Source organism: Sander vitreus, chromosome 19 (genome assembly GCF_031162955.1).
Source record: "Sander vitreus isolate 19-12246 chromosome 19, sanVit1, whole genome shotgun sequence".
NCBI lineage: Eukaryota > Metazoa > Chordata > Actinopteri > Perciformes > Percidae > Sander > Sander vitreus.
The window spans coordinates 3,752,818-3,779,207 of NC_135873.1; the positions used below are offsets into that span (position 1 = coordinate 3,752,818).

Here is a 26,390-nt window from a genome sequence, read left to right on the forward strand (position 1 = left end):
TGAAGTATTCAAGATGCTATTTTTTTATTGGAAGCACTGATACATCAACTGCAAAATTCTGGGTGGCATTATGTACACACTTCTGTTAAAATTCAACTTCATGTTTGCTATTTTTTTTTTTTCAATCATTTAAAAAAAAACATATATGAAATGGTTAATGAAGTTGTTTGGGTTGGAACATTTTCATTTGTTTGTAAAAAATATAGCCCCAAAAGGACGCATAGAAAATATAAATATGAAAGACAAAACTAGTACAAAAGACCTAATATTTGCAAAAATATCTATATATACAGATGATCAATATTTCATGTCAAAATAAAAACAATAAAGACTTGATGGCGATTTTTGGCACCTGATCGTTAACTGGCACTGTGCTGTGGATATCTGTTGTCCACGGTTGGTGGAAAAGCAAAACCATATGACCTACGACCATATGACTTGGCCCAGATTTACACTGCTGACACTGCAAAAGAGAGCTGTGAGGTTTTTGCTCATTGGTTTAACCTATTCTAACAAAAGAAGCTAAATAAATACGTTTAAAAAAATACCTTAACCCTTTTTCCCAATCCCTTTTGAAAGCACGCAATCAACTAAAACCACATCTTAATCCTATCCAGATTTGAAAAGCAAATTTAAAAATGCAGTAACGCTTTCATACAAGGAGCCACAAAACATGACCTTCCTGTTGCACAAGACTTAAAATCGAAAAGCTCCATGTGAACTCAGCCAACCCCTCCTGTCTTGTCCTTCCAGCTTCCCGGATGTGGCGGCGGGAGGTCGACTCTAGATGGTGCTGTCGGGTGCCGTTTCCTATCTGAGGGGTCCATAACTTGGATGTGCATGGTGTTGTTGTTGCCATGCTGAAATCCGGTTACGTTGCAGAGGTGAATTTGGAAAGTGTCGGGGATGGAAAACTGACGCTGCAGATACATAAATAAAAAGAGAGAAAAATAGCAGCAGTCGAGGTTAAATTGTTTGTTCAAGTCTTCGATAAATGCTGTGTTCATGAGAATTGATTATCTTAGACACTAGGTACTACACATCCTACCTAAAAGACAGATTGTTCTGCATGACAATTACTTTATGCTTATTTATTACTTTTTAGCATTTTAATACCAATGAATTACACTGAAGGAAAACATTTTGGATATACTAGCCTATATTAGGGGTGTGTAAAAAAATCGATTCACATTTGTATCGCTATTCAAGCGATTCAAAATCGATTCAGAGAATTCCAAAAATCAATTCATATTTTTTTTTCGAAAATCGATTTGAATCGAATCTTGAGCCTAAAAATCGATATTGAATCGTGACATTTTCTGAATCGTGCACCCCTACTATATATACAGTACTGTTATATGGAAGACGTTATATCCCCAGTTCAAACCCAAAGGAATATACTTTATTTTTAATGCAGCATATGGTCTCTTTCATTATGGCACATATTTTTAATGCAGCGATTCAAAGAAAAAACCCACGTGGTACTGTGAAGACAGATTTGGTCTTAAAGACGCCTGGGGAGGTTTTGCTGTGCTGCTTTCAGTTGACCTCCAAGTCGAAGAAGACGGCAATGGCGATCCAATGGGGCAAACAGAGGACTTATAATACACGCTTGCAGGTCCAAACTCAGGCGGATCTGAAACGGATGACATTTATCTGAAACATTAAGCCATGATAGAGGATTTGGTTTGCCTGATTTCTCCCCTCCTACTTCAGTGGTTTCTATGCAGCTTCAACACCAACTTCCTTTTTACCTTTAACTCTTGCATTGTCTGTTTGATTTGCAGTGCAGCCGCTAGCCATTTCCTGCAACACAAGTAAGTAAAAGTTGCACTGTAAACACACCATAAAGACCGTAGTTAATTACCAGTTTGCACATACATTTTGTGTAATAGAAAATAACTGGTCAGTAGTCTCAGTAGGCAATCTAAAACACCTCAAAACATTACAATATACAAACCTTTTTCTCACCACTTCAAATCTTTTGAAACTTTCTACTTATATGCTCAAAATTTAAGTTTACCATATGTCCAATTTAAAAAGGTTACTACTAGCGCTATACAGTTTAGTTTGCACTGGAAAAGGTGCGCTGGGAAAAAAGAAGGCAGAGGCACAAAACAAAACGGGTGAAATCAATGATTAACAGATAAGGACAAGTTTGACATTTTTGGAAATACATGCATTAACTTTCTAGCCAAGTGTTTGATGATAGGCTACTACTTGTCAGTGGGCAAACAGCTAGCCTGGCTCTGTCCAAAGATAACTAAATCTGCCTGCAAGCACCTGTAAAACTTACTTATTGTGACAACATGTAGAACACGTCTTTTTTTTGTTCACCTTGTATGAAAACTAAAGTGTAAAAATGACAAGTCACTGTTTTACGGGGGCTTATTTACTGGACTATTTCTTGGCTGCAGTCACGTCCTGTGTCCTGCAGTCTGGTTGCCAGGCAACTGGTTGTGGCCAAGAAATAGTTGGGTCATTCACATCATTGGGTGCTCCTCCACTTGCCTCCCTTTCTCTCGTCTTAGTCCGTCCCACCGAGGAAGCACGGGACAGACGCGAGGAAATCATGGGAGGAGAGAGGCAACGAGCAAATGTGTTTTAGAGGGACGAGACGTCCTTTCCTCTGAAGCATCACATGAATTCATCAGCTGTATGGGCGGAGTTAGCAACTGCTTTTAGCTGCACAGTCTCCGGGAAGGCTGCTCTCTTGTATCCTCGCTCATAGCTCCTCGATGATCCCTCCTCGATGCTCGACAGCCTTCACGAAGGAGGGCCAGAACAACTTCTGGTTCAGCTGAGGACCGAGGAGCTATCAGATAAGGGAAGTAAGATCCAGCCCTTGTCATGATCCTGGTTTTTTTTTAGTTTCCTGTTTTATTTAGTGGATTCTTTTCCTGTTTCATTTCTTGTTTTACTTCCTGCCTTGAGATTTTTTTTCCTGCCTTTGTGATAGACCTTTTTCACGGCAGACTGCAAGACCCAGGCGGACCCAGTGCATGCTGGGAAACGCCGGCCTATCAGCTGATCTAACAGCTGATTGGTTCAGAATTGTTTTATATCAACTTTTTATTGATTTTGAATTGGAGGGATTTTAACTGCTATTTGTCTGATTTAAAGGCTTATTCTGTACAGAACACATATGTGGCTGATAGTGACGTTTAGAAGTCAGAGAGACTTAATCTGTTCAGATTACGGATCATCTACAGTGTGTTGTTAATTAAAATCAGCAACAGATCGCATGTAGAGCATTTTGAGAGCTACTCTGTCATAATAAAAACAACTGGAGACTGTGTACAAGCTAATATATGGGTCTGATACAATTTTATGAAATCGGAATCAGACCACAGTGTTTCTGTCTCCTCCTGTTCAGCCTGAAGGCTGCTGGAATCGGCTGGAAACTGTCCGACTTGACAGCGGATTTTTGTCACAGTTCATCTCGAACGAGCCTACGGTCTACTGTGAAAACGTCAGTCCTTATGTCACCTGTCCCTCGTTAACACCCTCCTTTCCATGTGTGTATTCTGGTGTTCTCTCGTTTCAGTGTCTGAATGTCTGCATTTGTTCCTGGCTCTCAGTGTATCTTCTAGTGCTAAGTGTTTCTAGTGTTCTTGTTTTTTGTTTTGCCAACCTGCCTGACTGGTCTTCCTCTTTTGGGTCCTCCTTTTGAACTCTCAAACAGTGACAACCGTAAAACTACAAATTGTTGTTTTTACATTTCGGTTTTTGACAACACATGACCTGTTAAGCAGTGAGTTTTAGAGGTACTGGAAGCCAGATTTTGATATTTTTAGACTGAGGCTAGCTGTTTCCCCCTGTTTTCAGCCTTAATGCTAAGCTAAGCTTCCCGGCTGCTGGCTACAGCTACTGTGCATATTAAGCATGTACACCGACATGACAGTGGTATTAATCTCCTCATCTTACTTTTGGCAAGAAATCAAAGACAATTATTGGACTCTATAGGCCTACTATGAAATAAAAATATCTGAATATGTTGAATATGAATCTTGATTATATTCGTATTTACATTTTATCACCAATTGCCCAACCTTGACTTGAACTTTATGCACTTCATCAAGGCTTTTACATTTGCTGTGTTCATTCTTTCCTGTGAAATTTCCACTGGTGCAGCAGGAAGTGATGCATGTCATATTTCCCCAGAGAAGCAAAAAAAAAACATTCAGTGTCGAAATGCATTGGCCAATTTGTGGCAAACAACAACCAATATCTCACAGACCACAGTGAGAGTCGTTCTTCTTGGGTTAAAAAGAACAACAATGTCATCAACACTGTCCTAGAAAGAGACTAAATGATAACTTTAAGTGTTGTCTGTTCTCCATTAAGGATACCTAGATGGTGTTTTGGAACTGAGCCTTTCTGTACAGCTAATTCAAACATTACCTGGGAGGTAAAGACAAGCAATGAATGTCTATGTCTGAATCTCACCTGAATTGGTGGGCCACCTGTGGGTGCGTTATCATAAACGTTCACTGCTTCAAAACGTTCACCCACTGCAAAAAAAAAAAGACCAAATAAAATGACATTAAATGTGAAAACTAGTGCTGTAAAATACAATTTTTTGTTGTTTTATAACAGCAAGTTCTAATTTGGCTAAACATGACTCAATCAAACTCAGTCAAACTGCTTCCTGACTTTGAAAATAGTATTTTGACAATTAATCTTAACTGAAGTTCCTAATACTCTCATGAAGACTGTGAGATGCACTTTAGCTCCATAAAAGTTAGTAAGTGGACCTTTTTAATGTTCTCAGTTTAACACAAAACACAAAATACATTACAAACTCACAAACCCCAGTCACAAAAAGAAATGTTTGCCAGTCTGTAAACATGAAATTACAGCCAGCAGCCAGTGAGCTTAGCTTAGCATAAAGACTGGAAAGGGGGAAACAGCTAACCTGATATATATTTTAACTTTGGACAGAGACAGGCTAGCTGTTTTTGGGGAAGTGTAGAAAAACAATAGATAGGTACTAGAAGCAGGGGGAAACAGCTAGCTTGGCTCTTGTACAGATTACAAAATATAACTGTTAACTAGTGAGATTTAGAGTTGTTACCAGGTGGATTTTGTTGCCTTTTAGACAGAGCCAGGCTAGTTGTTTCCTCTGTTTCCAGTTTTTCTGCTAAGCTAAGCTAACCAGCTGCTGGTTTTAGCCTCAGAGTTAGCATACAGACATGAGAGTGGTATCTCTCTTAAAAAGCAAATATGCGTGTTGTAGAATCATTTTTAAAGGTGGTAGGTAGATATTTTTTGTACACATATACAAGCAGACCTGAAGCCTGAGTGATATGAACCCTCCCAATCTGCTCAATCATTGTTTCTTCTTCCCTTTGGTCCTAGAAAGAGAAAGAGGAAGAGAAAGACACAAAAATAGTGATTTGCTGTCATCAAATTTTACAGCATCTCAGCATTACTTGAGCGTTTATGAAGAGATTAGTTCCTCACCAGTTTTTTCAGCACTTGATGGACAGCATCATTAATTGCATGTTTGTGTATCTTATACAGTTCTTCTGTCTCAGTTGTACACTCTGTAAACAACACAGAGTAAAGATGCAACATTAAGGCCAAGCATCACAAGCTATTAAAAGTATGATTTTCTGTGTAAATGTAAATTATTTCTCACCAAGGGAGGAGGGCCTTTGTTCGGGTCTGGTGTCCCAGCATCTCTCCATGAGCTCCATCAGTCCTGTCAACCCTGCACGCCCCGCAGCCTGGACCCTGATCTCATCCAGCAATGGACGGTCTCCCTCAGGGATGCGAAGCCGCACTAAGCTGGACTTTGCATCTACAGTGGAGGAAGAATTAAAAAGTCGGTCAGAGGTTAGTGAGACCTCGGGAATACCTGAATATAAGGTCTGGACAAATGCTTACATTCAGATATTTCTTCATATTTAGCTTAAAGCTGCATTAATCTATATTTTGAATATGAATAATGGGTTAAATGACAACTAATGTAAAAGATGTTGCTTGTATAATTTTGATAATAAGAAGCCCCCCCCCTGTGGTAGGATTAAAAAATACTCCTTGCTACCACCTCTCCATGCAATTAACGGGCTGAAAGCAACACATAGTGCACCAATTTCCACTGGCATTGTCTCATTTTTCTATAAAAACAAAATCTAATGACATAACAATAAAATAAAAAAGGTACTTGCTAAAATTGCAATAAAAACCCTTAAGTGAACAGGACTTTTGTTTACAAGCCACTTCAGAGCCAAGAAAACAAACAGTAAGTGTGGTTACAATTATAAAATCATGCCATACTTGCTCCATGTGTTGTTATGAAAAAAAAAAAAAACTCAAATGTAAAAAAAATAAATAAGAGAAAGGCTAAGAGAGGCATAAAGACACTTACATGCATATGGTTGTTTCCCTGTGACAATGGACCATAAGAGTATACCATAACTGAAAAAGAGATGGAGAGAGTTACATACCAGAATTACTATTTATATCATAACAGGCATTAAGGTGCGGTTTGACAGATGAAGTCACCTGAGTATCTGGAAGTTTGATCAATTGCAGTAAATGCTTTTACTGTATACTCCAATCATTTCCATAACCTTTTAAAGAACTAAACCATTGATATTTGACTTCCTGCCATGACTGAACTTGTTTAACAGATGTGCATAAGTAAATGTATCAACACTGAGTGACACTTTAAAGTTGCTTGGTGGTGATAAATTACCCTTGCTTATTTGTTTGTTTATTTAGGATCCTCTTTAGTACGGTGGCCGACAGGGGCAAACGCGCTGCAACTTAATGAAACACACGCAAATAGACAAAACACAAGCAAATTAAGAAAAATTAAATTGACTTGATTTGGGGTCATAAATCAAGCTGTTCCACTTAGTGCTCCCCCTAGAGGCCTGGAGAACTTTCGTTGTGTAAACTGGATGCAGCATTTTATTTGTTGCATTTGTTTTTCGGGATTGTGTGCTATTCTTTTTGCATCGTTTCTGTATTTGGTTGTGTTGTGTGTATTTGCAGAGCGTTTGCGAAATGCTGCGCATGTGTTGTCAAATTAATGAAGATGTTTTCTTAGTTTGCTTGTGTTTTGTCTATATGCATGTCTTTCATTAAGTTGCAGTGTATATGCCCCTGTCAGCCACCGTACTTTAGCTCCTACACTGCAGCCGCTATTCTTCCTGAGGTCCTTACAACTATCTTTACAATCAGACAATGCAATAATGAATGTACAGCATACACATTACAATACATCGTAAACAATACAAAATAGGACATCATAAGACAGAGACTAAACACACATAATAGTATCATTTCATACCACAACACATAATAATGACAGACACAGGACAGCTCCACCAGTGCAGTCAAAGAGCAAACAAATGAAAAGTCAGTCTATATATGAAAATATATTTAATTGCACTACTGTAAAATGACTATTATTATTCCTACTACAAGCTTTTTGTATTTTCCCTTTAATAAAAGTCAAAATGACATATGATCATGTAAAACATGCACATCTAAAATTAGGTGTCATTATTGGTCATTATATGGTATAAAACACTCCAATCCAAGTGCTGGTTCGATGTCCTTGTACCTGTAGATGTCAGAGGCTAGGGTTGGACTGTACGAGACTTGGAACGCCTCCGGTGGCATGTAGCTGATCGTCCCCCCTTCCTCTCCACTGTCCTTCTTGGAAACCCGCGTGACGCTGCGGTAATACCGGGCAAGGCCAAAGTCTGTAAGCTGGAGAGATAAATTAAATTAAGAAATTAATTATATTAGCATTGAGAGGAAGGAGGCAGTTAGTGAAAAGTTAATGATGGCCAGTGGAATGTAACATTGTAAATTTACTCTAGCACTGTACTTAAGTACACATTTGGGGTACTTGTACTTTACTTGAGCATTTTCTTTTCCTGCCACTTTCTACTTCTGCTCAACTACTACTACTAAATTAATTTCACAGGGAAATATTGTACTTTTTACTTCACTACGCTTATCTGACAGCCAGCTTCATTTACTTCAAAATTACTTCAAAACTTCATTGGTACTCACAAAACATACAAAGAGCTTAGAAAATATAAGGTTTTGTGATAAATTAAACTACCTGAATGTTAATACAAAAACAGCTGACACATTTAGTCAATAAGTCAATTGACAGAAAATGAATTGGCAATTTTGATAAACAACACTTTAAGAAAATTACAATGATTTCAATGATCTCAAAAACTGACCCAGAACTTTCATTGGACACACATTCAAATGGTGTTTCAGGAATTAGGATCACTTACCATTGGATATGCTCTTATTTAAGCAAATATCAGTTTTACTTCTTTTAAGTAAGTAATGCGTCATCACAGTGGGGTGATCCTATGGGCCACTATATGATTACTATACAATGTTAAGGGCCCTTGTAGAATAGTAAACCTCTTTCACTACCTTTTTTATCAAATGTCATTTCTACTTAGGGGTAAAACCATGTTTGTGTCTTTTTGGTTTAAATTACGTTCAGCCTCCATAGTCTCCATAGTGTGCGCAAACTAATATGACAATATAAAGTAAGCATGCAACAGGCAAGGCCTGGCCTTCACTGAAAGCTTGTAACTCACCTTGGCATTGAGATAGAAATCCAGCAGCACGTTGCTGGGCTTCAGGTCCAGGTGGAGCATGGGAGGGGACAGACTGTGGAGGAAGTTTAAGCCCAGAGCCACTTGGTGTGCTAGTCTGAAGACCAATGGCCAGGGCGGCGCTCCACATAAGGTTTCCTGTAAGATTATTTTCATAGTTACAGATCTACAAGTATTGGTCATTGTTCTGCAGTGAGCTACACATAGGCTACTTTTACTATATAAGAAAGACATAAAGGAAAAGGTTGATATAAGTAGGAAGTAGGTGCTATTTATGGTTTCACGATCATAAACAAAAGAGTATATACAGCCATGCTAGTAGCTCTGTGAGGCTACACTTAATAGGGACTGCAGTGCTGTGAGCTACATGTTAGGATGCAACATTAGCATGCTAACATCAGTATGCTAATGCTCTTGTTGCTGCCCGATATGTACCAGAAACCAGATTTGTTCTAAGCACGTGTCGTGCAGACATGGTTTAGGTTAGGCATTAACCCCGAATGATTAGGGTTAGGTTAGCCCATTGGTCAGGGGCCTGTCTAGATGGTAACAGAGATGGTTTAGAGAAACTTTGTTGGTAACCTTAGATTTGCAAAACTCTCGTGAGATGGTTGATGTTAGGCATTGACCTTGAATGGTTAGGGTTAGGATAAGCCATCGGGTATTGAGTTTCACAAGAGTTTTTGCATATCTAGGGTTAGCCAAGAGGAAATAGGTTAAAACAAATGTAGGTTCCAATACGGATCTGGTGGTGGCCGCTGACATGCAGTGAGGTTTATATATATATTCCAATGGGTTTAACAGATATAATGTTTACCTTGTGCACCATTAGCATTGATAGCATGCTAACATTTGCTACTTAGCACTAAAAACAAAGTACAGCTGAGACTGCTGATGGGAATGTTATTAGCTTGTGGTCGAAAACAAACTTGAAGTTTTGAGGTACTCTACTTGAGTATTTCCATTTTCTACTACTTTCTACAATCTCTCAGAGAGAAATATTGTACTTTTTACTTCACTTCATTTGTCTGGAAAATAGTTAAGTAGTTACTTTGCAGATTATGACTTTACATACAAAATATATGATCAACGTATAAGATTATGACATAATATAGATTAAACTAGTAAAAATTAGTTCCACCTTAATCATAACGTCTTATGTGTCAATGCCTCCGGAATAATATTCCAATTACATGATACATCCACTTAGCAAAAAAAGTAAGGAAATTTGTGTTTGGTAGATTATTTCTCTGTGGTAACAATGCTTTCTGGCAATACTCGTATATCGTTGGAAAGCCTGTTTAGTTCCCTTTCAAATGGTGCCCCATTTGTAAGGAACAGCATTTGTGGGATGAGCAGCAGCGCTGAGTATGTGGGTTGCACCCATGAAAATCTTTCCAAATCTTCTCTGCCAATGCCAAACAGCTTATTCTGCCATTGACGTGTTTGGTGTTTGGTGGATTGGATGATTGAAGTTTGAAGAAACAAGACATAATGGCAATTGAACAATTTATTCATTTCACAAACAGGAGCCTCAGTAGCCTGTGGAAGAACCATACACAGCCACAACAGCCTGGTTCCCCTTCCTCATGCTGGTCACCAGCCTGGTCACACACTGCTGTGGGATGGCATCCCATTCTTCAACCAGCAGTCCTGACCTCAACCCCATTGAACACTTGTGGCATGCTGTTCATACCAGAGTGACCAACACAACCATGTTGGCTGACTTGCGACAAATGCTGGTTGAAGAATGGGATGCCATCCCACAGCAGTGTGACCAGGCTGGTGACCAGCATGATGGCTGTGTATGGTTCTTACATACGCTACTGAGGCTCCTGTTTATAAATTGTTCAATTGCCAATATGTCTTGTTTCTTCAAACTTCAATCATCTAATCCACCAAACACCAAACGAGTCAATGGCAGAATAAGCTGTTTGGCATTGGCAGAGAATATTTGGCAAATTTTTCATGGGCGCAACCCACATACTCAGCGCTGCTGCTCATCCCACAAATGCATGTTCCTTACAAATGGGGCACCATTTGAAAGGGAACTAAACAGGCTTTCCAACGGTATAAGATTTATTGCCAGAAAGCATTGTTACCACAGAGAAATAATCTACCAAACACAAATTTCCTTACTTTTTGTGCTAAGTTTATATAACAACATTACACTCTTAAAGGGGGCTGCTCTGCCCAACAAGTACTTTTACATTTGGTACTTTAAATACTCTTACACTTTTCTTCTTCTACTTTTTCATTTTTAAGGCAAGACTTTAACTTATAACAGAGTATTGTTACAGAGTGGTATTGCTACTTTAAGTAGAGGTATAAGCACTTCTTCCACCACTGGTTACCTGTAGGGAGGCCAGTGATCCTCTTTCCATTAACTCCATGACCAGACCGAGCTGTGTTGACGAGCCAGAGGAGGGCACTCGACCCCTGAAGACCCCTTGGACCTGAATAGCATACGGGCTGCTTCCTCGGCGCATCATGTCGAGCTCACGCAGCAAAGACGCACTGGTCCTGTGTGTGTTTGTTAGCATTTTGAATAATTCACAACTTAAATGTATACAGATTGCTCTTTGTTACCACTTACCCGTCATCATAATGAAGCAGTTTAATGGCCACATCACAGCCCCACTGACGATGCCTGGCTTTGTAGATTTGTCCGAAACCCCCGGAGCCAATCACCTTCCAGCCCTCCAAGCTGGAGTCTTCCACCAACATAGGATCTTGATAGCTACTCAGTGCCATACTTCACTGAAGAAAAACAATATTCATGATAATTAAACCCTCACTTGCCATTAGAATGAAATTCTTTGTTCCTCTAAAATAAAGAGGATCTTACCAGTCACTTAGTCAGGGAAGTTGGTTTAATTCCTGGATGTGCAGTTAAAGCGCCTCTACTCTAGTTAAACCTCAACCTGATAAGAGGTGGAAAGACGAACAGATCTGAAGCAATTTAAAGGCAGTTACTGAAGCCATGAGGTGTTTTATTTACATCATGTCTGCAGTATTATGTCTGGGAATTTGGGGGTTTTAAGGACCTGAGGAGGTTTACAAATCATTCAGAAGTTGAACAGGTTTTTGAAGGATAATGATATTTTTTAGACTAAACATCTTTAAATATTGTTGTTTTTAGACAGGAAATATGAACTTAAACCAGTAAAAACATTGACTTATTTCACATGTAGCAGCTATATGGAGCAGCATTACCATTCATTTGGAGGTATTTGGTGTCAACTTGAATGAATGTAAGTCCAATATTCTCATCCCAGAATTATATGTTGGCATTTGAAACATTTAAGGAGATACAAATTCACAGAAAATATAACTGAACAAAGAATAAAACCAAATAAATAATAGGAAACATGTTTTCTGATTCTGTCATAATACATACTTTTATTCCTGAACAAGTAATAATATCAAATCATATCAAGAATCGTCTTTGCATCGCAGTGTATCATTACAAATGCATCTATTGTTTTGTATCAGATTACATCTAGACTTTTATAACTGTATCCTATATTTTAATTCTAGATGTGTGGTTTTTAAAATAAGAGTGCCTTTATACAAGTCAGTCCTATACAGAGGACAATAAACTTAAAAATAAACCTAAAATCTATTGATTATTTTTTAATCGACTGTTTGTCTCATAAAATGACAGAAAGTACAGTGACAAATGCCCATCAACATTTCCCAGAGTCTATTCTGACACCACCAGTCTAAAACCCAAAGATATATCATTTCTAAAACAGAAAAACAGTCACCCTGAAACCAGTAAATGTTTGGCCTTTCTGTTTGATTAATACCTTTTTGTACAACTAGTTGTGGTGAATATGTTACATTCCATTCCGTGAAAACTCTGAACAAATCATCTCTCATCTGTTTGAAGTGGTATCATACATCTGTACCATAAATTGTAACACTGTTTTCCTTCCTGAAGATGTATCTGTGTGAACCAACTTTGAGCCAGTCCCCCTTGCCTATGGAGCCCCTTTCTTGTCAATCTACTCTCACGTCATCTAAGTGAATGGAGCGATTGTTAGAAAATGTATATATCCTTGTGTGTCTGCTTAAACCTTTAGAACACTGTGAACAGAACCCTGCTTCGTGTCACTTTGTTGTCCGAGCTCGCCACTGCTTTCAGAATCAACTCACAGAGGTCAAGACTAGATGATGGGATTCGAAACCACGAAACAATCGTGATCGGATTGTTTCCTAACACTAATATATAACACTGAGTCTTCACCTTTTCTCTTTGTTGTTTTTTTTAATGTACCATTCATATTTCTCACAGAAGAACATTTTACTAGCACCTAAACTCACCTACACAACAGGAAACCCACAATCTTTGTAGTTTAGACTACCTTACATGTATAAAAAAAAAAAAGCCCCTTTGGGTGGACAACATAATAGGAACACCTTTAAAATGCAATAATACTCACTAATAGATAAGTTTTTCTTGAGATTGTGTCTCTGGTCCTTTGCGTTGTAGTATTGTATTGCATTATGGGTGTACATTTTGTGGATTGAGGACTAAACTCTTTCCATTTAAGAAAAAAAATAAATAAATCTGGCATTGTTAAATGTATGAGCTTAAGAAAATTGATTTACGTTACTTTACATAATATGAATGAAAAGACAGCTTAAACTAGACTAAAAGGTAGAAATCCACTACAAAGCCTGACGATTCATCAAAATAATACCACAGACACTTAAAAGACTAATAAGAATATCAAGGTGATTTTTTTTTTTTTCAAAATGGGGAAACCACTCACCCTTAGTGAAATACGCTCCTTCCTCATCATTCAACCGTACTGACGGAGGTAAAAGTGTGTAAAAACCCTGCTGCTCATTCAGTGACTTTCTACTCGCATGCAGCAGCAGCTCTTGTTCCACCTCAAACAGAAGTGAAACTATCTTTGTACTTCTGCTTATGGACTGCTCAGCAAACAGGCAAGTGTGTGGTGACACAGGGTAGGGTATTTAACCCTATTTCTCGTCAGATTTAATGACTGCTTATGTGGATGTATTTGTATTTATGAGTATTTTTGGTGATTAAATTGTTTTCCCCCATCCATTTAAGTTAAGCTTCAGTTAGCTTTGTTGTGACACAAGTTAGTGGAGTTACACTTGAAATACCTTAACTATAATGTATGAGAAATCTGATTTGGTCCCAGGCTCACATTTGGGAAGAACAGCCAGTGTTGTTGTTGTTTCAAGTCATGTTTTAGAATTACTTTTTATATCCATATTTGATAGTCATAAAGCAGACAGTCTTATAGGGGAAGAGATGGACAGCGACGATATGAATATGGAACTGGATTCAAATCAGGGAAGTTCAAGAGAAAAGATACTTGTCTTAGACCACTATAGGCTGCCATGACACCCAACTTAATGTAGGCTACATACCTCAATCTTTTTATAGCCCAAATTATACTCATGTTTACACCAAAAAAACATCTAGAAAAGACTAAAATGGGTGTTTTAAGGTTTGCCAGCAGAGGGTATAGTCTGCAAAACGATTTACAATAAATGGGTGGGGTTAATAAAAATCAGTGACTAACACCAAACCTGAATTTCCTCATTTCTATAATTATGCAATCCATACAGTTGCACTCCTCCACAGTTTTGTACTTGTTACTAAATGTATTTGATACCTTTATTATACCTTTATACCGTTATTTTGCATATTCAGATTAATCAACAAAATATAATCAACAAATACATTATTATGTATAAATTATGATGTATAGATTAAGAGAAAATGTTATTGAGCCATGGACAGAAATTGCCAAGCCATATAATATAAAGTAATTAAAATGAGCCCCACATTTACCAGCTGCAACATTAAAGTGATGAACACATTAATGCACCAATAATCCATTAATATAATATACGTTTATACATTATTCTGAAATATGCCGCTCTGCATAATGAGTAGGCTACTTTTGTGTACTTTTGTAGTATAATTTGATGACAGTACCTTTGAACTTGACTTAATTGGAAATCTAACAGAGTATTTCTACACTGTGGTATTGTTACTTTAAGTACAAGATCTGTGTACTTCTTCCACCACTTTGGATTGGATTATATTTTTGGATTTTTTAGATTTGTTGACAATAAGAAAAATACATAACATGGCCAGAAGTATCCTTTAAATGTCATCATGTTATCCATTAGATGTTACATTCTATCACAACAGACTGAAGTAAGACAGGATGTTGGAGGTAGGCATAACTGTCTTCCTGTCTTTGACACATAAACTGCACAAAGGAAACCACAATGTAAACAGAGATTAAAGTGTATTTTGAAAAGTATTTCCCTCTGCTGGATTAATATAGGCCCAGAGACAGAAATGTGTTACAAACAAACCCAGTTTCTCCCTTACAAAAGCCTATATGTCAATGAGCAGAGTCAACCAGGAGATGACCAAAACACACACACACACACACACACACACGCACACACACGCACACACACACACGCGCACACACACACTCGCGCGCGCACACACACACACACACACACAAACACACACAAACACACACACACACACACACACACACACACACACACACACACACACAGAAAACCCCCGCTTCTGACGTCAGTGGAAATCCCCTTCATCTCCTGTTGGACCCAATGCAAAACAAGGAGCAATGTGTGATTTGTTTTCAGGAAAATAACATACATAAACTAATCCACAGACATGATTTGAGTGTATATGATTATTAAAATAATACAATACAATTTTAATACATAAAATAATGTGGGTGTTACAGCGACGCCATGACCACCGTAGCCAGCCTGAAGTATCCGCCCAGAGTCTCAGATAAGATGTTTTTCGTTTAGTTTCGGTTTTTGTCTTCGGGGTTTCCACCGGTGGTTTGATGTGTATGAAGCTTCCTAACCCACCATCCGCAGCAGCAGGGACACGGTCTTTCTTCCGTGATTGTCTTTCCGTCAGACCTCTCCGATCATTTTGTGGCATTACAGCATGCGTTGAACTTTGGTCTGATAGGCTGCGTGTTGTTGTTTTATGATTGCGGAAGCCCGAAGCCAGCTGCACTGCCTCTGCCTCTGTAGCTGCTAGAAACGAAACTTTGAAGGCGCAGAGCGATCGACCTCACGTAAGAAAACGACACAGAAACATTTTATTTTGTATGTTTTTTTGTTTTGTTTTGGGTTTTTTGTTTTTTAAACTCTAAACTGTCCTGCTCAGTCTTTGCTAAAAACATGTTTCACAATACTTAATATCTAATGATCTGGAAATAAGCCATATTGTAAGATCGTAAGACAATTTCTGTCTTTAGCAGAGAGTGGGATGTGAATCTGTCTAAATATTGTTGTTGAACAAAAGCAAATGACAAGCAGCAGTCAAACAAGTTGTGTATAATATGTATATATGTAGCCTGTATTAATCATAGGCAGAACGGTCTGGAGAGAGAGAGGCTTGTTACTTGTTGGACGAGGTAACGTTAGGCTACTCCATTTTATGCTACTGTAATGCTATATACATGGAACTTGATGTTTGTTGGAATAACCATTACTGTAGTTGTTACCTTGGCAACATGTCTTGGCAACAACTTGTTCAACATGGGTCCATATTCAAATACTCACTTGTTATTACACATAGGCAACAATGTTTGCACTGAGCATATACTTCATAGTAAACAATAAAGTTACAACGTTAACATTTCAGTTTATCTAAATATCAACCTGTTTTACTTATTTATTTATTGATGTGTTTATAGATATGAATGTATACAGAAAATACAGGGTTGCATAAATACTGTACAGTAAATGCAGGCTAAATATGTACTGTAGGTAGTCTACATGTCATTTGGAAACCGCCCACACTTACTGTTATTGAACGCATCACTGTCCTTGAAACACCTCACACTTTGTAACAGAAAGAAACATATTAGAATATAGCTTTTAAATTAAAATCATTCACTTATTAGGAATGATGTAAATATATAACGATAACTTCAGTGTTACCTAATACAGAAACACAATATTATGAATGTTTAATACGTGTTGCTGCCAAATCATATGTTCTCAGACAGTTTGATAATCATGAGTCTTTGCCAGAAGAGGCTAATTAAATCAAGATCAGAGTTCCCATACATGATAAAAGCTTTGGCATTACAATACAAGACCTATAAGAAGATGTAGATTAAAAATACATTTTATTTATTTATTAAATTCTACAAAACAGACTTTTAAGCTTGGTGATTGGAAGTTTTCTTATACCAGTACTTTGATCTCCTAAAGTTTATGTACACGGTCTTATACATTTCATTATTGTTATAAACCAGACATTTTAATATCCAGATACTATTTGAAGCTGCACTGAAAAGGGATGAGAATACATCGTCCTCACTGTGATTAGAGCAGCAACACATTAAAAGATGCCAAAACAGCCAAATAGCCAAAAACAAATGGGTCTAAATGTAATTCAAAACCCAAGTCAGGGCGATACTTGAGACTACAATGTTTTTTTTTTGAGTTTTCCTTTTGATAAACAACATGATGCAACACAAGACAACATAAAAAGACAGCAGAGGGTCACAACATATAAATAAAGTACCACATAAATGAAGTAGGACACTCATAAAAGTTAACTCTGTTTTTTGTATACATTAAGAAATGAGATCAGACTTACTAATACTGTCAAACTTTATATTTGTGCCCCCAAAATTGATGTTATGTTATGTGTTTTTAACAGTATGTTCCACCTTTGACGGCGATTTAAGAACAAGGGGATGGACGGTGAGAGAAGTGATGGAGGCGGAGAAGGAGAACCGGAGGTGGATGATGAGTTTGCGTGTGCTGGGATGCTGCGGGGATCTCTGACCTCTCTGCACGCCACCGTGGAGCGGATATTCAATGTGACGTTTGGTATCGGGGTGGATGATTTGTCCCATGGCAACAACGGGCAGATATGGCTGAAACTACGAGGGCAGAGCAACAATGTGAAAGCTGCCAAAGTAAGGCCAGATTTCCTTTTGTTTTACAATACAATAGTCCTGATTGTGTAACCCTTGATTTATAAAGGTGCCATACCAGTAAAGTTGCTATTGTCATTACTAGTAGTGGTGGTCTACGGTGCACTTTGATGAAAGTCGCTCTAACTGGGAAATTACTCATCAAGGGTTTTTTTATGTTGATTAATGAGTCAGTGTTTGTGGTCTTGTTTGTGTGTCTGCTGGCACACATGATGACTGACAACACAATATTACATTAAATAAATTGTGTTAGTAGATGACTTAAAACTGAACTGCAAAGTTTTTTGTGTGTGGTCACTACACTTGTGCAGTAGCTCTACTGTACTCTACGTAAAAACGAGAGAAGGCTCACAACCACAAAGACAATAAAACAACAACCAAAGTAAAGATTAATTACATCAGCTGCCTCTCATAAGTGCTCAATCATATATCCCAGAACTAGAGATAATCTACAGACAGACTACAGACTACAAACATGTCGAGAGCATAAAAGCCATCCTTTAAAGGTCAGACATTAGCATATGGCTTGCAATCATTGCCATAATGCTGGTGCAAATAGTAAAGTGAAAAATAATACAAATGAATGGGTGAAAGCTCTGAAAGGATAGGTTCTTTTAAGGTACCCGTGTGAACTTTGAAACAGGTTGTGCTTGCTGTATTCCTCCTGTTCATACTGGACATTAAAATGCACTTTCAATATAAGTGATGTGGGACCAATTCCTCATCCAAGAAATACACTCAGAAATGTTTTTCTAAAGCTAAATGAGGCTTCAGGAGTCTGAGTTAGTCAAATGAAGTTGGTATCTTCCAAAGTTACTGTCTTTTTAGTAGAAAATTCCCTCTGGTTTCCCAGAACAGTGTTTCCTTGTTGAGCTGCTCAAAACAAAACGAGGGAATTTCGTACTAAATAGACTGTAACATTGGAAGATATCCACTTGGTTTTTCTAAAGCCTCATATTAGCTACAAATAAACTTTTTAGTACATGTTTTTGCAAGGATGGAGGACTGGATTTTGTCCCCTGTGGTCAGTTTAATCAACAGGACTGATAACAGCAATCAAAACCTGTTCCCAACGCTCATATGGCTGTTTTTTTTAAGACGGACTTGAAGAATTGTGTGCCTATCCTTTAAAGCTGAAACTAAAATCTGTATATAAACAAGTTGTGAATAGTGTAGTAGCCTTTTAACTATTAAGCGTTTCACTTTTTACATAACGGGTAGTCTAACAATTGACTCTATTTTTTAAAAATCAGTGTAAACCACACAGTTAAAACTCTGCAGTAAAACTTTTTTAAATACTTTATAAATACCCATCACGTCAACATCTGCAGATAGAATTTGCTCAGTTGTCATGGAAATGTACACATTGAAACACAGTAAATGATAACATGTGAGTAATGTGACAATGAGATTATTTTGTCAACTGTTGTTTTCAATGCCAAGAATGAACTGTCAAGCTCAAATTGACCTACCATGTTTTCTGCAATTATATGATGAACTTGGATGATTTTTGTTTCCCAAAATTGACATGTAATATTTAGATTTTGACTACTAGTACTACGACAGTATTTTCGCCACCACTACAATAATACTAATAATTCTGTCTTGTAGTTATTTGTGAAAGGACTTGTGAACCAAGAGGAGCAGCAGGAGGTTTCTTATCCCGGGGTTCTTCACTGCATCTTCTGTGGAGCCAGAGGGCTGTTCATGGACTGCCTGACAAAAACCACCTCAGCACATATAGTGGTAAGTGTTGCATTCTGGGTCTTTGTTTAGGCTACATTCAAAAATCACAAAGCTGATATTAGGATTGGAACTTGTTGCTGTAGTTACCCAGAATAAAGGAGAGCCATCAAAATTGCAAAAGTGACAAAATGGAATATGCAACTTGAGCCCCAATTTTTCTGTCTATATTTGTTTACATTTTGCCAAAATGCCAGCATTGAAAGCATGCTGAATTAACTATTAGCAGCTCCTGTTTGCAACGTACCCATGGATGTACAGACAACTATCACTGGACTACTTTGATATTAAAGAAAACTTTAAAATGTGATGTTTCTCAGGCAATTCTGGTGTTATAAGTGGCATCTTTATTCTATGATTTCTAAGCGAATGTATCGATGTTTATTTGCGATGGACATCAGAGATAACTATATCCTCTGAAAGTATAAGTCACGTTGAATTTAGAAGGATGTGTAACTTGTCTGTCTGTTCCCATTTGACTCAGTTAAGACTCCAAAAAGGAGTGTAATCGCTCGCTTGCGTCATTGTACAAATCCCCCCACCAGCATACATATTGGGCAATTTTTGACTGATGATGCAAAAATTATATTGACCAATAACGCGATATCTTGCTTTCTTCTTATTCTTACAGAAAATTACATTATTAGGCAATTTCGTCATCTAAAAATGTGTCAAACCCCTTACGAAGTAACAACTGCCTCTTATTTTAACATTGTGATGTCACTGGGAATTTTAACCTATTATTAGAATTTTTTGTTAGAACGCAAATATTCAATTTGGGGGAACTTTCATTACTTTTGACAACTTCCTTTTTCACTATCAGTTGCTACTTGTTGCTACAAATTACTTCGAAAGCCCTTGCTAATGCGTCTTCAGCCCTTTATAGGAATAACAAGGGGTTTTTCAACTTGACTTACCTGATTTATTTGAATGTTGTGTATCATGTTGTTAAATCAGAATCAGAATCAGAAAGGGTTTTATTGCCAAGTACGTTTTTTAACACATACAAGGAATTTGTTTTGGTGTTGTTGGTGCACGTCACACATTCTTTAGATTGAATATTAAACAATATAAGTATAAACAATATAAGTATAAGTATATTTACACAGTATGTATTAAGTTAAAAATAAAGAATAAATAAAGATATAAATAAAAAATAAAGAGTAAAGAGCATTACAGCAGAGAGAGAAAAGTGGCATGAAGGTGGAGTGTCAGGGTGGTTTCCGGGCCTTGTTAATAAGGCTAGTGGCGGAGGGGAAAAAGCTGTTCATGTGGCGTGAGGTTTTGGTCCTGATGGACCTCAGCCTCCTGCCAGAGGGGAGTGTCTCAAAGAGTTTGTGTCCGGGGTGGGAGGGGTCGGACACAATCTTTCCAGCACGCTTCAGAGTCCTGGTGGCGTATAGGTCCTGGAGCGGCAGCAGATTGCAGCCAATCACCTTTTCTGCTGACCGAATGACACGCTGCAGTCTGCCCTTGTCCTTGGCAGTGACAGCAACGTACCAGATGGTGATGGAGGATGTGAGGATGGACTCAATGATGGCTGTGTAGAAGTGCACCATCATTGGCAGGTTGAATTTCTTCAGCTGCCGCAGGAAGTACATCCTCTGTTGTGCTTTCTTCACGAGGGAGCTGATGTTCAGCTCCCACTTGAGGTCCTGGGAGATGGTAGTTCCCAGGAAGCGGAAAGACTCCACAGTGTCAATTGTGGAGCCACAGAGGGTGATGGGGGCAGGTGGGGCTGGGTTCTTCCTGAAGTCCACAACCATCTCCACTGTCTTTAGAGCGTTGAGATTGTTTTGCGTGCACCAGGTCACCAGGTGGTCAGCCTCCAACCTGTAGGCAGACTCGTCACCATCAGAGATGAGTCCAATGAGGGAGGTGTCGTCCGCAAACTTCAGGAGCTTGACAGACTGGTGACTGGAGGTGCAGCTGTTGGTGTACAGGGAGAAGAGCAGGGGGGAAAGAACACAGCCCTGAGGGGATCCGGTGCTGATGGTCTGTGAGTCGGAGACGTGTTTCCCCAGCTTCACATGCTGCTTCCTGTCAGACTGGAAGTCAGTGATCCACCTGCAGGTGGAGTCAGACACGCCTAGCTGTGAGAGTTTCTCCTGGAGCAGAGCCGGGATGATGGTGTTAAAGGCAGAGCTGAAGTCCACAAACAGGATCCTGGCGTAGGTTCCTGCGGAGTCCAGGTGCCGGAGGATGTAGTGAGGGGCCAGGTTGACTGCATCGTCTACAGACCTATTGGCTCTGTAGGCAAACTGCAGGGGGTCCAGGAGGGGGTCGGTGATGTCTTTGAGGTGTGAAAGCACAAGGCACTCAAAGGACTTCATAACCACAGAGGTCAGGGCGACGGGTCTGAAATCATTAAGTCCTGTGGTCCTGCTTCTTGGGGACAGGGATTATGGTTGAGGTCTTGAAACAGGCTGGCACGTGGCATGTCTCCAGTGAGGTGTTAAAAATGTCTGTGAACACTGGAGACAGCTGATCAGCGCAGTGCTTCAAGCTGGATGGGGAGACAGCATCCGGTCCAGCAGCTTTCCTAGGGTTCTGTCTCCTAAAGAGTCTGTTGATGTCTCTCTCATGGATGGAGAGAGTCGTCACTGAGGTGGGTGGGGGGGTGGGGGGGGGGACCTTTATGGAGGGCATTGGTGGGGAGGCCCAAGGACCCTGCTGAGGGGGGGGAGGTGGAGGTGAAGCACAGTGGCTGTAGCTGTAGGGAGGTGTCGTGGGGGGATGGTGTCAGGACTGTCCTTTTGTCTTTCAAATCGACAGTAGAACTCGTTCAGGTCGTTGGCTAGGTGTCGGTCATTGAAGGAGTGGGGGGCTTTTAGGCTTATAGGTGGTGATCTACATGATCTACGTGATATGTACACAGTATGTATTAAATTAAAGATAAAGAATAAATAGAATGAATGGAACTCACGGGGGGGGATAAAAAGGCTTACAGTTTATGATGAAATATTCCAGGTCAGGAGAACAGTGCTGCTGGGTAACTGTCACGTCGTTGCACCAGCCGCTGTTGATGTAGAAACAGATTCCTCCACCTTTAGTTTTGCCGGAAAGATCCGTGTCTCTGTCCGCTGGAAGCCTGCCAGCTGCAGCGCAGAGTCCGGTATTAATCCACAGAGCCACGTCTCCGTGAAGCACAAAACAGCAGATGAAGAAAAGTCCCGGTTTCTCACCAACAGCAGTTGTAATTCCTCCAGTTTGTTGGGCAGTGAGCGCACGTTAGAGAGGAACGGTGTGCGTAATCCTCGCTGGCAGAGACACACAAGCGCACCGGCCCGTTTCCCTCTCCTCCTGCGCCTCGCTGCGTGAGCAAAGGTGAGCGCACCTTTGACCAGAATGTCCAAAATTTCCAGTGAAGGGAGAAGAAAAGTAGGAAATAAGTGCAATGGTGTTGTTCCCCTGAAGTTCACGAGCTCTTCACTGGTGAATGAGATACGGGTACCATCGCAAGAAACAAAGTTAAAACACAAAACAAAACAAAACAGAGCACACCAACACACGTGTCACCATTCTGCGGCGTCATCTTACATGTCATGTCAAACAGTTTTACACATAAAAATGGAGGTGATTGGTGGACCTCAACTGAGATTAATCTAAAGTACCAATATTAATATGCATGAAAGGTCAAGATCTTGGCTTACATCGCGACAAACAATAAAATAATTGCCAGGTGATAACCTTGCACATTTGTAAATGTATCCTATCTCATAGTATTATAAACAGCTCTGCAGTGTTTTAGAGTCTGACAAACCTTCAATCTCATCGATCTGTTACCCAAACTGGATTTCTTGGGTTGTACCTCAAGCGCCAACACAGCTGCTTGCTGCTTGCTTGTTTAAACGCAGGGCTGTTCTCAATCTGAACGTCTACTTACATTTTCATTTCGCTGTCATTAAGAGGACTAAGATTAATGTCATTTTGTTTTCCTCTCACGAAACCAGGTTGGCTCTACAGGATTCCTGCTTATATCAGGCCTTGCAGAGCCGGTGGTGCGAGCCTACTCCCTTATTGCAGACCTGGTGGAGAGGTATGAGGGCACACAGTCCAGACGCTCTGAGGCTGGAGACAGAGGCCTGGGCGAGTCTCTGGAGTCACGCCGGGCATTCAAAACTCTGGTGGAGAAATGGGAGGACAAGCACATCCTGGATCTCCTGGTGCTGCCGGGGTCAGTGAAGGAAATCCTGCTGGATTTGGTGAAAGAATCAGGGCTTGGATCAAGCCTCAGCCCGGCGCTTACAGATGGAAATGCAGCAGCAAGAACACATGAGGATTCAGAAGATAGATGGGACAAACCCTCCGCCATCACGTACGCACTTCCTGAACCTTTGAGGACTACTGATCGGTGGACTGAAGAGATGACTGCAGGCTCGGGGAAAGACTCTGCAGACTCCTTATTCCAGTTTTTGTCTACGTCTGCGGGAGCCCAAGGGAGGGCAGAGGGTGCTGAGGAAAGACTCATGCATGCTCCACAGGAGTTGGGAGAAGAGGAGCAGCTGGAACAAGAGGCAATGTTAGGTACCAAAGTAAAAGAGGGACAGGGGGTGGAGGAAGAACAGGAGCTGCAGTTGTCAGTGGGAAACAAGGAATTTTGGCTTCTTTTGAAGTTCTTTACAGCCATGGGCTACACTGAGGATGTAGTGAAACGAGTCCTTGCCCGAACGGGTCCTAAAGAGGCCTCGCAGATACTGGACGTGGTTCAACAAGAGCAGGATCTCAATGACCGGAAGCAGAGAAAGGAAAATCCAGAAGGTGTTGCCTTGAATCAAAGCGAAAAGAACCGACCATGCGAGACTGAGCACAGAGAAGACAAAGAAATGGAAGTAGGAGGAGATGAGGTGATTAGTAGTATTGGAGAGGTGGGAAACATTTGTGAGGGAGAGGAATATGGAGCGACAGCAAGCACAAGACACTTCAAGGGAAAAGGGAGTGCCGAGGTGAAAGAAAAAAAAGAAGGACAAGAGGAAGACTTTGTCCTGGGAGTTGTGAAGAAAGCAGCAGCCAGCTGCGGTTACATGGAGCAGAAAGTGGCCAAAGTCTACAACAGGTTGCCTGATGGATCCACTCACCAGCTGCTCTTGGAGCTGCAAAGAGAGGGGAGCAAAGAGATGGACACCTTTAGGGAGGGGCCGAGAGAGATGGATGATGTGGTGCTGGAGAAAGAGAGACCAAAAGTTGGACCATCTGAGGACAAAGCAAGAGAAACTGAGCTTTTCATACCAGCAGAAAAGAGAAAATCCGATGATAAAGGACGGGTCGACGTGCCAAATCTAGCTGTATCTGAGTTTATTAAATTCCATAAACTCACAAACTCACAAACTCCACACCGAGTCATCCTTCCTGAAGTCAAAGGGCCACCCAGGCCTACTTATCCCCCGACCCTAGATCCTCCACTCACCCTTTTCCAATCCGATAAACAATATGGACAAACCACGTATTGGCCTAATCCGTCCACCTCAAAACAAAATCATCTAACCCTAGACAACATGTTGAACCCAAAGCCCCAGCCTTCTAACTCCTTAAAACAAGCCCCTCAACCCCCCATCTCCATAAGAAATGACTCGTCTCCCACCAGAGCGAGGGAAAGACAGGTTTTTGTGCCAGCGGTAGTGGTGACAGGGGAGCAGCGTTTCCTCGAAGGCCTGCAGATGCCCTTCGAACTTCAGCTAACAGACAAACCTGGCAACCCAAGCGTTAGGACAATCATCATTGACGGGAGCAACGTGGCCATGAGGTGGGAAATGCAGAAAGACTGTTGTAAACATTCTCTTATGTGTTTGTTTTATGATATTTTAATAGATTTTTTTATTAGGGTTAATATGGGATGATAATTTAGGGCATTCCCATTTGTTTCCCATGTGCTGTTTGAAGAAAGTACACATACATGTAAGTAAATATAAAGGGTTTGTCTGACATTTGAAGAAATATTTACTCTAGAAAGGAATAAAATGAATAATGAGAGCATATTACACCACCTGAGTGGTACAATATGCCACAAACTATACACACTGTTGAATGTCTTAAAGGTGCCTTGTGGTGTTCCCTTGCAAACAAACAAAGACTGAGATCTAACAAACATTACATACATACAAGTAGTATCTTTAAGCCGAATAGCGTCAAACTGGCAGCAGGGTTGCATATTGCATGCTGTGTATTGTGTTTGCGTCCTCATACAAACAAAATGGGGACCCACTCGTAAAAACATTGCTCCATAGTACTACTAGTGGTCAGAAATTCGACATGGTACCTTTAATAGCTTGGAGAGCGACAAACAAGTCATAAAATCTGTTGATATTAGACTTTAGAATAGAAAAATTCCGGATATTGATGCTGTTTAGTTGAATAGTTCATTTCCATTAGTCCATTTGGTTGTTGGTTAAAGAGCTGTTGCTGGACAAATAAAACACCACACTTCCTGTGCAGTATTAACAAAAGGAATATCTTCTGTAACTGTTTAGAACAGCAGGTGTATAAGCGTATGAACTGGGTTTCAGTTGGGTTCATATTGTGTTAATATCAGAGACAGAGAGTAGCAAAATGCAGAGATCAGTGTTTAACTTTTAGAATACAAATTAAGGTTCATAACAGCTTTTTTTTTTTCGTCTTCCACCTTTGTTGTGACATCTGACTTTGTTACAAAACTCTCGATATTATCACAAATACTGTCCCATATCTTCCACAGTCACGGGTTGGGTCATTTCTTCTCCTGTCGAGGTATAGCTCTGGCCGTCCAGCACTTTTGGGACCGAGGCCATCGTCACATCAGCGCCCTCCTGCCACAGTGGAGACAGAAGAGTGACCCCAAGATCAAAGGTAAACACTCCCTGTTCCTCATGTAGTATTTTAAACGTGATATCTCTATTTTGGAAACTATAAGTATTGTAAAGGTGTGCATTGATGTGTACATGTTAATGATTATTTCCATTATTGATTAATTACCTTGAATACAGTATGACATTTAGTTTGGTCTTATGAATGCCAAGACAAACTGTTTCCAGTAAAGTTCTTA

The 26,390-nt window shown here is 39.8% G+C and overlaps 2 protein-coding genes and 1 long non-coding RNA gene across 8 annotated transcripts in view; 2 read left to right on the plus strand and 1 right to left on the minus strand.

The window, feature by feature from the left end:
- Positions 1-13,497, minus strand: ripk3 (receptor-interacting serine-threonine kinase 3). Of its 3 annotated transcripts, XM_078276283.1 has the most exons (14): positions 13,394-13,477; positions 11,461-11,536; positions 11,209-11,372; positions 10,967-11,135; positions 8,595-8,750; positions 7,583-7,731; positions 6,377-6,426; positions 5,645-5,806; positions 5,467-5,549; positions 5,294-5,357; positions 4,450-4,514; positions 1,755-1,806; positions 1,479-1,636; positions 1-920 (listed from the first exon to the last, which is right to left on the minus strand). In XM_078276283.1, the coding sequence occupies exons 3-14, from the start codon at positions 11,364-11,366 to the stop codon at positions 723-725; spliced, it is 1,464 nt and encodes a 487-aa protein (XP_078132409.1). In that variant the 5' UTR covers positions 11,367-11,372; positions 11,461-11,536; positions 13,394-13,477; the 3' UTR covers positions 1-722. The 3 variants fall into 3 exon arrangements, with proteins under 3 accessions (XP_078132409.1, XP_078132408.1, XP_078132410.1); XM_078276282.1 differs by lacking the exon at positions 11,461-11,536 and having other exon boundaries at positions 13,394-13,497; XM_078276284.1 differs by lacking the exon at positions 11,461-11,536 and having other exon boundaries at positions 830-920; positions 1,479-1,656; positions 13,394-13,481.
- Positions 2,535-4,002, plus strand: LOC144534379 (uncharacterized). Its single transcript, XR_013503538.1, has 2 exons — positions 2,535-2,831; positions 3,377-4,002. It is a non-coding gene; the product is annotated as an uncharacterized LOC144534379 (long non-coding RNA).
- The window catches only part of khnyn (KH and NYN domain containing), a 25,811-nt gene continuing 5,160 nt past the window's right edge, over positions 5,740-26,390 (plus strand). Inside the window, exons 1-5 of one of the 4 annotated variants that reach the window (XM_078276280.1) lie at positions 5,740-5,841; positions 17,350-17,611; positions 19,241-19,375; positions 23,326-25,115; positions 26,064-26,194. In XM_078276280.1, coding sequence (XP_078132406.1) covers positions 17,387-17,611; positions 19,241-19,375; positions 23,326-25,115; positions 26,064-26,194 — 2,281 coding nt within the window. In that variant the 5' untranslated portion in view covers positions 5,740-5,841; positions 17,350-17,386. Of the gene's footprint in view, positions 5,842-13,480; positions 13,572-15,448; positions 15,749-17,349; positions 17,612-19,240; positions 19,376-23,325; positions 25,116-26,063; positions 26,195-26,390 lie in introns of those variants that run through there. The other 3 variants (XM_078276279.1, XM_078276277.1, XM_078276281.1) reach the window with 3 other exon arrangements.

What these genes read in the sequence shown, in the direction of transcription:
- ripk3 (XM_078276282.1), bottom strand. Translation starts at nt 11,366, where the DNA reads ATGGCACTGAGTAGCTATCAAGATCCTATGTTGGTGGAAGACTCCAGC. An exon ending in CTGCTTCATTATGATGACGG is followed by an intron (nt 11,136 to 11,208) that starts GTAAGTGGTAAC and finishes AAACACACACAG; the next exon opens with GACCAGTGCGTCTTTGCTGC. An exon ending in AGACAATGCAAGAGTTAAAG is followed by an intron (nt 1,637 to 1,754) that starts GTAAAAAGGAAG and finishes CATCCGTTTCAG; the next exon opens with ATCCGCCTGAGTTTGGACCT.